The 16,468-nt window shown below is 43.0% G+C and overlaps 2 protein-coding genes across 2 annotated transcripts; both read right to left on the reverse strand.

Moving 5' to 3' along the window:
• Positions 1 to 238: 238 nt before the first annotated feature.
• On the reverse strand, positions 239 to 10,166 carry LOC146566079 (syncytin-A-like). The gene is made up of 3 exons (XM_085289617.1): positions 9,137 to 10,166; positions 8,606 to 8,700; positions 239 to 2,747 (listed from the first exon to the last, which is right to left on the reverse strand). The coding sequence occupies exon 3, from the start codon at positions 2,393 to 2,395 to the stop codon at positions 815 to 817; it is 1,581 nt and encodes a 526-aa protein (XP_085145743.1). The 5' UTR covers positions 2,396 to 2,747; positions 8,606 to 8,700; positions 9,137 to 10,166; the 3' UTR covers positions 239 to 814.
• Positions 10,167 to 12,334: 2,168 nt separating this feature from the next.
• On the reverse strand, positions 12,335 to 15,594 carry LOC146566080 (tripartite motif-containing protein 16-like). The gene has a single exon (XM_085289616.1). It carries the CDS (start codon positions 15,365 to 15,367, stop codon positions 13,703 to 13,705), a length of 1,665 nt encoding a protein of 554 aa, XP_085145742.1. The 5' UTR covers positions 15,368 to 15,594; the 3' UTR covers positions 12,335 to 13,702.
• Positions 15,595 to 16,468: the final 874 nt, after the last annotated feature.

The raw sequence follows: 16,468 nt of genomic DNA on the forward strand, positions 1-16,468 counted from the left end.
CAATGACACACAGATGATCCTAATTCACAAGATGACGGGAGGATACAAGCTGAACACAGTGATAACAGACACAGACCTTCAAAGTAAAACAGGAAATTCATAAAACAAACTCATGGACACGAAGGGGGACGACACGGGAAATAAACCTTAGGACTGGAAACCCTGAGAATGAAACTGTCAGGGGTTTAGACATTTGTTCAAAACACAAGTAAGAGAAATGAGACAACTGCAGACCAACTCAGAGAGTAATTAGAAAACGTGCGCACGGGTGAATGTCTCTCTGAGAAGACACCACCACGAGCACAGGCTCGCTGCTTTATTTATAAGGCAAAAATGGGTTACATAGTACTTCCTCTTTTTAACAGTCAGGGAAGAGGTTAAACATGAAATCAGCTTATCTGATCTTTCACACACTGGGATTAAAAATACAGTAGTATATCATGCTTTATCTGACATCACAGACATTATAGGAAAGAATGCATCATTATATCATGCTGTCAAAACATCTCAAACATTTCAGACACTTAAGTAAGGAATGCATTATGTTCTCTTTAACAATAAACTTGGTTAGCTGATTCTTCAACAATAGGCTTGGTTATGTGAAAATATATGAACACACTAAATATAAGGCACACTTGGTTAGAATATAAGGCCTACTTGATTATATTGTATTATAGAGATTTAGCTATAGTGTATAATGTAGAAAATCTCTTAACATTTCCCTCCTGTTGTTAATATATTTCACATGTTTAATATCAATGCATAGTCACTTGTTAAATCACATTTTCAACTTGCATATCATTCAGTGAAGTATCTAAACATCAGCTCTGCTAGGATTAAGATTATCATAGACATTCTCTTCTCTGGTCTCTCTAGTTAGCATATCATACTGGCGAAAGGGATCCTCCATATCTCTCTGGATCAAAACAAAATTTCCTAAAGTACGATTAAACATACTCATCACCATGCGTCTCAGACAAGGGATAATACAAGCAGCAAAAATGCAAAATAGGAACATCACAGTACATAGGGCCAACAGGCCTTTAATCAGCAAAGATTTCCAGGAGCCGCTCAGCAACCAGTCCCACCAGCCAGGCTCATCGGTTACGTAGTCCTGTTGCTGAGCGTCTCTTAGTTGTCTCAGAACATTCAAAGCATTTGTCATGTTTAATGAGTGTATGTTGTCAGGTATGTAAGTACAACATGTCTTGTTGAACAATACACAAAGACCTCCTTTCTCTGCAAGAATAAGGTCCAAAGCTACTCGGTGTTGCATGACAGTGATGCGGATTGCATCAATTTCTTCATTCTGTGATTTGTCAATGCGGGTGGAAGCGTTCAAAAACAGTCCAAAGCGATAGTCTAAAGTCTCAATTCGTAGTGCGTGTTTTCCTACTCCGGTCCAGGGAAACAGAGAGTGCATTACCTTGTCGGCGGTACTCCAGAGTTTGAATTCCTCTGGCACATCTGTTCCAAGGATTGAATCATGAGGCTTGATTTCTATATGACGCCTAACTCTGGTCTTGTTGTACACAGATATCTTAAAAGTGTGATCTGAAATGAAGATAGGTGCACAGCATCCTGACCAGTTGGGTGGCAACATAAAGTACGCACGCTGTCCGCACAGCCATGCCATACCTTGTACCCAATAGGTGCCATTTACCTGTTGATTTAGGTTGACTGTCCCATACCCTACTCCTCCATAGGTTGTGTTGCAGTTGTCGGTATGGCCCAGAGGGTGGCGTCCTTGCACTGACGCTTGGTAGAAGCACAGAGGATGCCATGTCTCTGTATGGGTCATAAAAACAGGGAAAGGGACAGAAGCATTTCTGTTTTTTACTGTCATATCTACCCAGAATTTGTCGTCACAGATTCCATCCTTCTTCAGGCCTTTTGCACCTGGGAGTGAAGCTTTCATGCCGATTGTAAAGTATTGTCTTCCAATGCTGGCGAAACTTGCTGCACATTCACTTTGCACGTGACTGTCCATTTTGCGACCATATATGGTGGGGTAGACTGAAGTTGAAGGCATGTGAGAACAGACATAACATTCTTTTTCATCTATGGTGTTGTGTAGATATCGGTACCAGGCATTGTTCATCCAAGGGTGAATGTGATCTTGGGTCATCTCAGTTAGATGGGAGTTGTCATGGGTCCACCTCTTGAGACGGGGAATAGTTGGTGTTATTCTGCGGGCTCCTCCAGGTATCAGCCAGAGGAGCATCACCCCTAAGATGACACCGGCCACCAGACAGATCAGGCGGCACATGAACCGTTTCCGTTGAAAGTGACAAGCACTTAAGCATAGCAGCTTTGGGGCTGGGGCTGGTGGCACTTCTTCTTCTAGATTCATCATGCTGGCTCTCTGCATTCTAGGCGTCCCCGGTGTTGTCATTGGTTCCTCTCTTTGGTGGGATGGGTCACTCTTTATTATGTGTTTGTTCTTCAGGGCGACCAGGCACACCTGAGCTCCAAGTGAGGAGACCACTGGCGAGAAGGTAAAGGGCGGGGTATACCCAATCAGCCCTTTCCTTCACCAGGGGATCACTTGAGAGTCGGGGGAACCGGCGTCTTATTGTGGTGCAAACACTTTCTTCACGTGACTTTGATGGATCCAAGAAGGTCTTTCAGCGATTTTACAAGCTGTTGGTGTAGTAAGCAGCACCTGATGGGGACCCTCCCACCTCGGAGCACTCCAGTTTTTCCGCTGGAGGACTTTAATCAGAATCCAATCACCGGGGTTCAACCTGCAAGAGACTGGAGATAGATCACTCGGCAGTTGATTGTTTAAAATCACTTCTTTATTTTCAAACAGTTTTGTCATCCATTCTGCCATTGTTGTTTCTGCAATAGATTTATTAATTGGCTCGCTCGTTATGGGAAGAGGGAAGTGTCTGCCATGTACAACTTCAAATGGCGTTAGACCACCTGCTCCTTGAGTTATTCTCATCCATAACTTTACTAAGCTTAGACATTCAGGCCATGGTTTTTTAGTTTCTTCCATACATTTTCTCAATCTTTGTTTAATTGTGCCGTTAGTTCTCTCGACTAATCCTGCACTTTGTGGATGATAAGAACAATGATGTTTTATGCTGAAGCCTAGAGCTTCAGAAACTTTACTTATAACTTCATTTACAAAATGTGTGCCATTGTCTGATCTTATCAGAGATGGAATGCCATATGTTGGAATGAAATGGTTGCACAAACATTTTGCTACTGAAATTGCATCTGCTTTTTTCACTGGGTATATTTCTGGCCACTTGGAAAATACATCTATTATCACAAGTGCATACTTGGAGGATTGAGATTCATTTAGTTCTATAAAATCCATGTGGATAGTATGGAATGGGTGTGGCGGTTTAGGGAACCGGCCTCGCTTTGGCCGTAAATTACCTTGAGCATTGTGTTTTTGGCAAATCATGCATGTTCTAATAAACTCTTTTGCTGAACTTTCAAAATTTTTTGTATAGAACTGTTTATTGAGTATAGAAACCATCCCACCCGTTGACACATGCGTTCTGCCGTGTGTCACTAATGCAGCAGTTTTATGCAAATTTTTTGGAAGGACTGGTTTGCCATTACACATCATGAGATTGTCTTTTAATTCTGCTCCATCTTTCAACCACGATTTTTGTTCACTCAGCGATGCTGTTTTCTGTGCATCTGCCAGTATTTCTAATGGTATTAAATCTATGGTTTCTGTTGTTAAAACATCAATATGTTTTTCTGCAGCTGCTTTGGCTGCTTTGTCAGCAAAGTTATTTCCTCTTGTTATTTCTGTGTCATCCTTTTGATGAGCTGCACATTTGCATAGTGCTAATTCTTTTGGCAACGTTATTACTTCTAATAGCTTTTTTAGAAGGTTTGCATGTTGAACTGGGTTGCCTGAGGACGTTGTCATTCCTCTGTTATGCCATATTTTTGCAAAATGATGAACTGCTGAATAGACATATTGGCTGTCTGTGTGTATATTGACACTTTGACCTTCGTACAGTGTACATGCTCTGATGACTGCGGTCAACTCTGCGCTTTGAGCAGAGTTTGAGGAACTGAGAGCTTTTGCCTCTACCACTTCATCAACAGTTGTGACCGCGTAACCCACACAATTTCTACCGTAAATATCTTTTGACGCTGAGCCGTCCACAAAAACATTACTGAAACTGCTCTGGGGGGAACTGTGTATATCATTGCGAGGCTTTGTGTCTTCCTCTAATTTTTTAATGCAACAATGTTGTTCTCCATCCAGAGGGGTCGGCAAAAGTGTGCTTGGGTTTAGCTGGCCACACTTCTCTATTGTGATATGTGATTGTGAAAGTAAAATCCCCACATAAGAAAGTTGTCTGGCATGTGTGAGGAAAGAGAGATTTGCTTGGAGTAAAATAGAGGTCACAGCATGTGGGACTTTAATGATCAACTTATGTCCCAAAACAATGTCTGCACATTTTTTAACTGCCTCTGCTGCTGCTGCGCACGCCTGAACACAGGTAGGTAATCCAGCAGCTACAGAGTCAAGTTTGCATGAGTAGAAAGCTAATGGGCGTTGTTTTTCTCCAAAAGCTTGAGTTAACACTGCTTTCATGTACCCTCCTGCACCATCAACATGGAGAACAAACTGTCTTTCATAGTCAGGTAAAGCTAGGACGGTACATGTCTGCAATGCCATTTTTAAATCAACAAAAGCTTTTTCTGCTTCTGGGGTCCATTGTATTTTGTCTTTTAATGCTAGGTCTTTACCATAAATGAGGTTCTGTAGTGGCTGGGCCAGCAGTGCATACTCTGGAATCCAGCATCTACAGAAATTGCACAGACCTAAATAACTCATCATTTGTTGTTTAGTAATCGGCTTTGGAGCATTTTGTACAGCTACTTTTCTGCTGTCTAACAGCTGTCTGCCTTGTCCTGTTAGTTTGTGGCCAAGGTATGTCACTTCCTGGCTCCACAACTGCAATTTATGCTGTGATACCTTATGGCCCTGCTCTGCGAGATGTTGCAAAACTGTCAATGTGTTTGTCTTGCACTCATCCTGTGTATGGCCTGTAATCAATATATCATCTACATACAGCAAGAATTGCCCTGGAGCAGGGAGGGAGCAAGATGACATTGATTTTCTCAAAGCCTCAGCATATAGAGTGGGGCTATTCTGGAATCCTTGAGGCAACCTTGTATAAGTATACTTTTGATTGTTAAAGGTGAATCCGAATAGCTTCTGTGAGTCAGGGTGTAGAGGCACAGAGAAGAAAGCATTGGACAAGTCTATTACAGAGAACCACTGTTCTTTCGGTGTTACCTGATTTAAAATTGTGTGTGGATTTGCAACCACTGGAGGTATTTGCTCTGTTACCTCGTTTATTGCTCTTAGATCATGAACTAGGCGATATTTTCCTGTATTAGCCTTTTTTACTGGAAAAATTGGTGTATTACACGTGGCTCCATTAGTTTTCACGAGAATACCTGCTTTTTGCATATCTGCTATGACTGGTTCAATTCCTTCTCTCGCCTCTGCACTCAAAGGATATTGTGGTTTCACAGGCCTATATGTGGTTGTAGTTTTCACCACTACTGGATCTGCTTCTTTTATTAGGCCTACATCTGTGGGTCCTTGAGACCATAATGTTTGTGGCAGCTTTTCTAGTTCAGGATGTGTTTCAACTGTTAGCACTTGTCATTCGTCTTGCTCTGTTGTGGTTAAATGTGTAGCTGGTGTGGCTGTCACCGGCCAACACAGCGTGAGTCTCATGCACCCTGTTCTACGGCCTTTTTGCCAGCCCTCACACTCTGTTCTGTCATATCTGTCCATTTCTACATTTCTCAGCACTGTGCCTAACTCAGACCAAGGCGTTTGGTCGTTGCATGCAACAGATACATGAGGGTTCAACATTTTATTTATGCGTCGCACTGCATCTGTCTGTAACACTGAGCATACCGCGTTGCCACTCTGTGTTACATACAGGTGCCGTAGGACTAGTTTTTGTGGTCCTAGTCTGTGCACTTGCTGATCATAAATTTTGTCTGGGCCTGGGACATGTTTATACCACAGGGTGTTGTGGTATGCTGCTGGGTCCTGCCTCTGTGAGTGCTCAGGTAAGTACACATTAGCCTTGGCTTCCAGAGGTTCAAGTTTTGGTAAATCTAAGGTCCAGTAATAATTTGGCTCACCTGAACCTTCACAAACAAAAATGTCTTCAGTTTGGCTCTGACTTTCAGAGAGTAGGAGTCTGGCTTGCATGCCACTTTCTTCAGGGATAACTCCTATTTTTAATTTTGTTAAAGCATCTCTTCCTAACAAATTTAGTGGACAAGATGGGTCATAGATGCACTGATTTTTGCAGCCACGACCACTTTCTCTATGTGACATAAAGAGGGGAACGGTTAGCTGTTGCAATGTCACATGTCCTGAAGCTGATTTCACAATTAAAGTGTCTTTTGAGAAAGTTACATTTGGGACTTCTACTGCTAAGACAGATCTACACGCTCCTGTGTCACAAAGAAATTTTACTGGGACACCATTCACGTGTAGTATAACTGTTGGCTTTGCTTCTGATCCTAGCAGTAGTTGTTCAATATTGTAAACTTCCCCTTCACTTGTTTCACTTCCTTCCTCTCGTGCTAGTCATTCATCACGGCGTCTGCGCCTGTCATCATCACTTTCTTGGTCCTGGCTTACACTTCTACAGTCTCGAGCGAAGTGCCCGTATTTACCACAGTTATAACATTGTATATCTCTTTTGTCTCTTCTTTGTCCTACTTTCTGCTTTCCCTTACGTGGCTTAAAACCTGCTGTGTGTTTTTGTTGTCCTGAGAAAGCTATGAAGCCTGTCCCTGGGTCAATCATGAAAACTCCTTCTGTTTTTTCTTTCTGTTTATGCACTTTAACTGCATGCTCAGCATATTGCAGGGCGTCAGGCAGAGTGCCTGTGTTTTGTGTCACCCAGTGTTTGTCTACGTGTGTTTTTATTTTGGGCATTAGGCCATTCAGGAAGGCATTTTTTAATTGTTGTTGAAAAGCAGACTGTGGATTTGGATCGTAATCCAGTCCTGAATTTTGCCCGAAAACAGGACGTAAGCGATCCAGATAGTCTGATGCTGTCTCTCCTTCCTTTTGTTTGCACTCTCCTATTTTTCCATAATCTGGCCTTGGGGCTAAATTGATTTCTATTCTGCCGTACAAGTCATTTATTTCTTGAACTAACTGAGGAGTGTCTGGTCCTAAAACATCACCGTTTTGGTCGTTTCCTGTGTAGGCTCCTCTGACTCTAGGAAAACGTAAACCTAATAAATCTTGAAGAACTTGGAGCATCTCATGACCATTCAAACCCCAACCTCTACGAATCAACTCTACTGCATGTCGCCACTGTTGAAAACCTTCATTAAGGGGTGGGACATCTTTTAGCACATTCTCTCTGTCCTTATGGGACCAGGGTCTGAATGCGTATATCAGAGGTTCTCCATCTATTGGTATGATTCCTTGGCCGTCTACAGGCCCACTGGGTTGCCCATACCTAGGATTTGATAAGGCAACCATTGGAAACTGACCTACAGTTCCTTCTTTTTTGTAGTGATTATGTTTAGTCATAAGATTAAGCTGATGTTTTGCCTCAGCATAGGGATCTGGAGCAAAAGGGTTGTGAGGAGAGATTACAGGAAGCGGTGACGCAGGAGTTGGTGCAGCTGCTGCTGCTGCTGCTGTGTGTGTGGGCTGAGAGGAAGGTGCATAAGGAGGGGGGTTTTTTTCCTCTCCTGCAGCTCTCTGTTTATCTTTATTTTCTTGTTTTTGGGCACGTTTAGCACTGCGTTTATCATTTTCTGCTTCCCATGCTTTGAAAAGTCGCCATTCTGCTACACGTTTTGCTTTTTTCTTTTGACTTTTTTCCTCGAATAGTTCTTTTTGCAAAGCAGCTTTTAAAGCAGTTATTGACTCTTGATTGCATTTGCCTTGCCAGGCTGGACAATAAATTTTATGTGGATTTCTCCACCTATTTGCACTGACTTTTCCTGCATTTTGACAGTTTCTTTCAAGCTTTTCTTCATCTGCTGTTAATTTTACTTTAGTTTTAGAATTACCCATTTTGAACTAATTACGTCAGAACTGTGACACCTTCTTTGGCATGCAAAAGTGAGAATGGGTTTTCAATAACAGCCTTCTACTCACTTGCTATTCGAGTGAGCGGTTATTGATTTTACGTGATGACGCACAACCCTTTTTCCACTTTAACCAATACGTGAGTGTACACAGGAAAACAGTTTGAGAAGTGGTTCGACCGCTTATTGGGTCGTAAAAACAACTCACTCCTCTATTTCAACACAAACAAAGCGCGTTTTTATAATTTTTATTGAGATTTTCCATAGGCCTATTTCATGTAACCTTTAACCTGTTCCGTTGCAGCCACTCCTAGAGTGACCGGAACTCGTTCCGTTACAGCTGCTACCCAGAGCAACCGGAACTTTTAATAGCGATTTCTAGAATATCGCTCTTGCCTGTTGTCTCCTTAAGTCCCTCTCTGGACTATGAGATCTGTCGGCGCTCACCAGGCTTACACTATTTTAAAGGAAAATCTCAATATCAACGTATTTTAACGCTTGATGGAATGCAGTGTTTCATATTCACCTTACTGTGGCGCTGCGTTTTTGGATTCGGTTCATCTGGTCCTGGCGCCGTGGGGCCTGTATAAGACGCTGACCGGAGGTCGAATTCCACGCTCCCTGAGAATGAAACCTACATACTAATAACCATGAAGAAATTAACATCAAATCTGATAAAACATAATGACAAAGGCAAAACGCTGGGTCAACCCAGCACCATGACAAAAACGTACATACTGTAGGTCTATACTAATTTAAGTAGGAGTATAACAGATGAAAAATGTTTTCATAATAAGGCAAAATTTAAAGCAGGAAGTAAACTAGCAAAGTGAAAATAAAAATGAGATATTTCAATATACCCATTATTATTATTTCAAGATATGATGAAGATGGCGCCGGTGAGGTCGGCTGCCGTCACGACTGCTCCGACCACTTTTTCTTTGTCTTTGTTTTTTAAGTTAGTTTTCAGCGTTTCTAAATCGGCAAAATCATCACCATTGGGTACATTAGGTATGACAGTGACACTCTTGTTTCTATTGGTTTACAATGTACTCACAATTCGAAGTTTTTAACTCCGGATCCGAGCTGGCCGAGTGAGATCTCGAGGGAGAACAAAGGGAAGCGGCGGCGGCCTAGAGGGAAGCGAGCCGGCGTCAGGAACAGGCTGAGAGCTCGTGCACACCGCATACCTCTGCCTAGCATCCTGCTCGCCAACGTCCAGTCACTGGAGAACAAGCTTGATGACCTCAGGGCCAGGATAAAGTTCCAGAGAGACATTCGGGACTGCAATCTCCTCTGCTTCACCGAGACATGGCTGAACCCAGCGGTGCCGGACCACGCCATCCAGCCGGCCGAGTTCTTCTCGGTTCACCGCATGGACAGGACACGGGACTCGGGGAAGTCAAGGGGAGGCGGCGTGTGTTTAATGGTGAACAACAACTGGTGCAACAGTGCGAACGTTGTTCCTCTCACACGCTCCTGCACACCAAATCTGGAACTACTGTCCATCATGTGTCGTCCTTTTTATCTACCTCGGGAATTTACATCGGTCATTGTAAGTGCCGTTTATATTCCACCACAAGCGGACACGGTCACCGCCTTATGCGAGCTGCATGAGGCACTCACACAGCACCAGACACAACACCGGGACGCTGCACTTATTGTGACGGGGGACTTTAATAGCGCCAACCTCAAACGCGCAGCGCCGAACTTTTATCAACACATCACCTGCCCCACCAGGGGTGAAAGGACACTGGACCACTGCTACACTACGGTCAAGGACGGCTACAAGGCACAATCCCGCCCTCCGTTTGGCAAATCTGATCACGCCGCCATCTTCCTCATGCCAAAATATAAACAAAGGCTGAAACAGGAAGTTCCGGTTCAGAGGAAGGTCGCGCGCTGGACGGATCAATCGGTGGCCGCGTTACAGGACGCACTCGATGACGCAGACTGGGGCATGTTCAGAAACAGCTCCGACGATGACGTCAACGTGTTTACGGAAGCGGTTGTGGGATTCATCGGGAAACTAGCGGATGATACCGTGGAGACAAAGACTATCACAACGTTTCCCAACCAGAAGCCGTGGGTGGATAAAACCATCCGCAACGCTCTGAGATCCCGCACCGCTGCCTACAACACGGGACTCACAACGGGGGACATGGACCCGTACAAAGCCGCGTCATATAACGTGCGGAGGGCGGTGAAAGAGGCGAAGCAGCGCTACGGGAGGAAACTAGAGTCACAACTCCAACAGAGTGACTCTAGGAGCCTGTGGCGGGGACTAAGGACAATAACGGACTATAAAGCACCAACAACCGGTATGACGAACGCGGCCGTGACTTTGGCAGACGAGCTGAACACTTTCTATGCTCGCTTCGAGGCTGCAACTAAGGTCTCCAACAATGCTAGTGTTAGCGGCGCTAACGGCTGCAGACAGGAAGATACTGCCAGCACCGGAAACGTGCTCGTCATCTCCGAGCATGAAGTAAGGAGAGCCTTCAAGAGAGTGAACACCAGGAAAGCAGCAGGACCAGACGGCATCCCAGGTCGTATCCTAAGAGACTGCGCATACCAGCTAGCTCCTGTGTTCACTGAGATATTCAACATCTCTTTATCTCAGTCGGTGATCCCCACATGCTTCAAAGAGTCCATCATTGTTCCTGTCCCGAAGAAACCCCACCCTGCTTCTCTCAATGACTATCGCCCTGTAGCCCTCACCTCAGTAGTGATGAAGTGCTTTGAACGCCTGGTCAGAGACTTCATCATTTCTTCACTACCAGACACACTGGACCCACTACAGTTCGCTTACCGTCCAAATCGTTCCACAGACGATGCCATCTCTCATCTCCTCCACACATCACTCACTCACTTGGACACTAGAAGGGGGAATTATGTTAAAATGCTCTTCATAGACTATAGCTCTGCATTTAATACCATAATTCCCGCCACACTCACCACCAAGCTGGAGCATCTGGGACTCAGCTCATCTATGTGTCAGTGGATCTCCAACTTCCTAACTGGCAGACCACAGGCAGTAAGGATGGGCGGACATGTCTCAGCCTCCACCACTCTCAGCACTGGAGCCCCCCAGGGGTGTGTTCTGAGCCCCCTGCTGTACTCTTTGTACACATATGACTGTGTGGCCACTACCAGCTCCACCACCATCATCAAGTTTGCTGACGACACCGTCGTGGTGGGCCTGATCTCTGATAACAACGAGACGGCCTACCTGAAGGAGATTAGGAATCTGGAGAACTGGTGCCAGAGGAACAACCTCCTTCTAAACGTCAGTAAGACAAAGGAGCTGATAGTGGACTTCAGCACTAAGCAGGAGAGGAACTACCAGACCCCCGTCATCAACGAGTGCCCAGTGGAGAGAGTGGACAGCTTCAAATACCTCGGAGTTCACATCACGCAGGACCTGTCATGGTCCTGTCACATCAACACCGTGGTGAAAAAGGCCCGACAGCGTCTCTACCACCTCAGACGCTTGAGAGACTTCCAACTGCCCTCCAAGGTGCTCAGGAACTTTTACTCGTGCACCATAGAGAGCATCCTGGCGGGAAACATCTTAACCTGGTTCGGGAACAGCACCATGCAGGACAGACGAGCTCTACAGAGGGTTGTGCGGTCAGCTGAGCGCACCATCCGCTCCGAGCTCCCTGACCTGCACTCAATCTACAGCAGGCGGTGCTGGACCAAGGCCAGGAAGATCGTGAAGGACCTCAGCCATCCCAACAACAGACTGTTCTCTCTGCTGAGGTCAGGAAAGCGATTCCGCTCCCTGAAGACCAACACAGAGAGACTGAGGAGGAGCTTCTTCCCGCAGGCGATACGGTCTCTCAATCACACCACCACACAGTACTGACCCACACATATGGTTCTTACACACACACACTGGACTTTCTGGACATTGTTTTTGCACACATTGTTTTTTTGCACAACACTGGTCACTATATTCTTCATTTCCGGTTAATACTTGTACAGCTGCTGTTATTGTGTATATATTTATTTATATTTAGATTTCTTCATACATTCTTATATAGTTCTATATTGTGTATTTTGTTGTACAGTTATTTTATTTTCAACTTTAATTTATATATTTTATCTTATTCCTTCCCAGTTAAATTTACCCTTCATTCTAATTTGTGTTGTACAGTTATTTCATTTTTAACCTTAATTTATATTTTATTCCTTCTTAGTTAAATTTACCCTTTTTAATTTTTCATATTTATTTCCTATCTTATTCATAGCCTTTTCCTTTTTTGTTTTCTTTAGGTCACGAGCAGTTGTCCAAGCATTTCACTACATATCGTACTGTGTATGACTGTGTACGTGACAAATAAAATTTGAATTTGAAAATTTGAATTTGGTAATTTTGCTGTAGGGGCTTTGGATTGAGGATTTTACACTTATATTTTGGGATTTTCCAAGGTTACTTCATTTCTGGAATGATTTTCAAAAAACAAATTTAACAGCTTTTGGGAACTGATGATCATTTAGATCCATTACTCTATACTAGCCATATGTCTGTATGATATACCAGATGGAAACTGATACATTTGTCCAGAATTCTGCTCCATTTTGCTCCATATTGACAATATGGAGAGTTTCCTGCTTAGGTATGTTAAGGGGTTTAAATAATGCTCAGTTGGTACTACAGGGCCCAAAGTGTGCCGAGAACATAATCACCACAGCATTACATCATCAGCAATCTGAACCATTGATAAAAGGCAGGCTTGAGTCAAACTTTCATGTTGTTGTATCTATTATCAGTAACTCCCTGCAGGCAGGCAAAGAGTGTGAAACTGCAGCACCTGCTAAGCAGATCTTCTCGAGGAGTGATGGCCAGATGAAGCCGAATGAAACCATAGAGCTCTCCAAGTGGTTCGAAAAGAAAGATGAATTTCTTCAGGCTTTGTGTGTACACAAGCCCTTCTGCTGGAGGGTTCTTCTTGTTAAAAGGAAGTTTTTCTTTCCTACTGTCGCCAAAGTGCTCGCTCAAAGGGGATCTTCTGATTGTTGGGGTTTTTTCAGTTTTCTTGATCTTAAAGTAGGGTCTTGGCTTAAAATAAAAAGAATCTTGAGGCAACTGTTGTAGTTTGGCGTTATATAAATAAAAGTGAACTAAGTTTCAGGACCCAGGATCTTGGAGGATCCAAGGCAGCGCATCTCATGTGGGCGAAAACTCCAATGCTTTGCTTTTTTGTAAATTAAAAAAAGGTATCCTATATAAAATCTTTTTTTTTGTAAAAATAAAAGTACATCAAACGAAATTATTCAAACCTACATGTCATCATAGACACATATTGTGTCATCCTTTTGCATTTTTCTTTTTGTTTCCCGCGGTTAAACTAGTGACAACAGTTTTTATCATTATTTCTCAACACACTGTATAAATTGAGAATTTCTGAAAAATCTAATTTTGATAAATGTTTTAGTTATGAGTTTGAAAGTAAAGTACAATATTTACATACATACATTAGTTATTAAATTATTGAAAAATTATTTTGTAAACAGAAAAAAATAAGGTACAAATCATAACATACATAAAGATCTTTGATAGTGTACATACATACATCTTAACAAATACTGTATTGCACAGTTCAATATCTCTTATCTACTTGAAGTCAAACAGCTCAGCAGTGTCTCCAGCACTTTGTGGAAGCCACAGTCCAGCATGGAGAGGCTGAGTGAACCTGGTCTGGACTCTGTGGAGGAGATTCATGGTCTCAGTGATGCTGTAGAAAGAAAGAGTTCCTGCCCTGTGATCCAAATATACTCCTATTCTGGAGGACAGAGGGCCTGAGATGAGAGTGGAAATGTTGTTGTGTTTGAAGTTGTAACCACTGCCTGAAACTGTTAATGCCCAGGATTTGTCATTAAATCCAAATCCACATTCCTCTCTGGTCCCTCTACGGCCGATATCCTTGTATGCAACAGCTACTCCAACCATCCCGTTGCACTTCACCTCCAAGTAACAGTGTCCAGTCAGACCCTCTCTGCTCAGGACCTGCCGGCAAACAAGGAATCTGTCTGGATGACTTGGATATGACTGGTTTCTACTCATCAGTGTTACTTTTCTGTTGCTGTCACTCAATGATAAAAGTGTGTTCACTGTATCTATATCCAGTGTTATCTGACAAGAATATTTCAAAAAGTCGTGTCTGGTTTTGGGTTCTCCTTGAGGCAGTAAAATATCTGCTTTGGTCGTTCCAACTGAGATTTTTGGCCACTCATCACTGAGAAGAGCCTTCACTTTATCTCTGGTCCGTGACACAGATGCAGTCACATCCTCAAAGTACTGCAGAGTAAGATTGTTGTAGGTGGGTACGTTTGTAGATGCACTCTGATGTGACAGTGAGGAGTAGTTTTTCAGAAAATGGAGGTGATCCTCTGTCAGTGAGAGCTGCTGCAGTTCAGTGTCTCTCCTCCTCAGATCTCTGATCTCCTGCTCTATTTTCTCCTGAAGCTCTTTGACTCTGTTCTGTTCACATTTTTGCTTGGATCTGATCTGCTGCTTCACCTCAGAGCTTTTTTTCTCAATGAGACTGATCAAATTTTTGAAAGCCTTATCACATTCTCTGAAAGCTTTATCAGCAGAAAGATTCATAGCCTCAACTTCCTCTTGAAGCACCTTCACATCTTTTTCTCTGTTCTGGATTCTCTGTTGGACATTTTGCTGATTTGTTTCAAGATCTTTCTGTTTCTCGGCTCTTTCTGCTGCAGCTGACACTGTGACATGGTCTTTGTGTTCATCCATTAAACAGAGATAACAGATACACTGCTGATCAGTGCGGCAGAAGATCTTCATCACCTCATCATGGCGAGGGCAGAAGTTCTCCTGAAGCTTTGAAGTGGCTTTGATGAGCTTGTGTTTCTTTAATGGAGCTACGTTGTAGTGAGGCTGAAGGTGCTGCTCACAGTAAGAGGCCATACACACCAGGCAGGACTTGGAGGCTTTCAGCTTCCTCTCTGAACAGAAATCACAGGCCACATCTCCAGGTCCAGCAAAGGTATGATCAGATGAAGCTGTTGAATGTTCTGCTTTCTTTAAGTCTTCCACTAACTCACCTAAAATCATGTTCTTCACCAGGACAGGCCTCGGTGTGAAAGTCTGCCTGCACTGAGGGCAGCTGTGTGTTTCCTTCTCATCCCAGCAGTTTTTGATGCAGTCCATGCAGTAGCTGTGGCCACAGGGAATAGTGACTGGATCTTTAAGGAGGTCCAGACAAATGGAACAGCTCAGTTTTTCTTGATCCAGCTGAATCAGCTGCAGCGCCATTTTGTCCAGTCAAATTAAGTTTCACTTTCAGCTACCAGAGAAAATCTGCATTCATTGCCTCCTTACACACTAATCTGTGGTGTATGGTCTTTTCAGCGCTTTCATTTGATCACATGGTGTTTAGATTCATATTTTAACTGGCTGAGGAGTAGAAGGGGAGGGAATAAACGGACTTTGTACCACTTTAAGACACTCAGTCAAGCCAGCCCCCACCTTAGTTTGCATTACGTGTATGTGCTACACATTACGGTACGGGAAACTTAGACCTAAATCCAAAATAAAAGCAATCTAGCAATCTAGTTGTGAATGTAATTTTAACATTAATCAACGTGAGTCGGTGATCAATGATGTAATATACCATGAGATAAATATCAATACAGAAATAAACATTAAATACAAATTAAAAACTGCCAAAGGCAGAAATATTCAAGTATGAAATACTTATGCATAACCACATTTAGAAATTACAATTTCAAAAGAAGTGTACAGCCATTGCAAGTAAATTCAGTTTCCACAGAGTAATTTTGACACCATTACTCAGGCAGTATAGGGTAAGTAAGTGACTCTGATTTTGGATATCAGCGTTTTGACATCACTTTATACAAACCATTTCCCCCCTCTCAAATCACCTTTACATATCTTGAAGTCTTAATTTTCTAATTTGGTTAAGCGAGTTTACGTATGTGGGTTTGCCATATTTGACTATTTTTGTCATTTAAAAGTTATTTTTCATTTCTATATTGGCATGTTTTTTTATTCCATTATTTATTATATCGTCAATGGCAGACTAAAATTGTAGGGTAATGTTGAAATCACGTTCCATTGAAGATCGCGTTTATTTTGAAATCGGTTCTCGGTTTCCCTTACCGTAATACGTAGTATGGACACATACGCAAAACAAAAGGTGGAGCTGTGCAGTAAACTTCAGGAAGTGAGGTGACGCTGTCTTAAACCCTGTTTGATATACCCGAGTACCCAAACTGGAAATCAGTGTTCCCCGTAAAAGGCACCAATAACAGCACAAAAACGGCCAAGGAATGGTCTAGAAATATATGGGATGGATTTCCTAGAGAAAAATAAATGTATGGGTTAAAAAAAAGC

The sequence above is a fragment of the Mchenga conophoros genome, linkage group LG10 (genome assembly GCF_057382185.1).
Source record: "Mchenga conophoros isolate Kocher_MC1m ecotype Shallow Benthic linkage group LG10, M_conophoros_male_GT1.1, whole genome shotgun sequence".
Taxonomy (NCBI): Eukaryota; Metazoa; Chordata; class Actinopteri; order Cichliformes; family Cichlidae; genus Mchenga; species Mchenga conophoros.

Bases quoted from the DNA above. Each gene is read 5' to 3' on its own strand.
- LOC146566079 (XM_085289617.1), bottom strand. From the start codon at position 2,395: ATGACAACACCGGGGACGCCTAGAATGCAGAGAGCCAGCATGATGAAT.
- LOC146566080 (XM_085289616.1), bottom strand. From the start codon at position 15,367: ATGGCGCTGCAGCTGATTCAGCTGGATCAAGAAAAACTGAGCTGTTCC.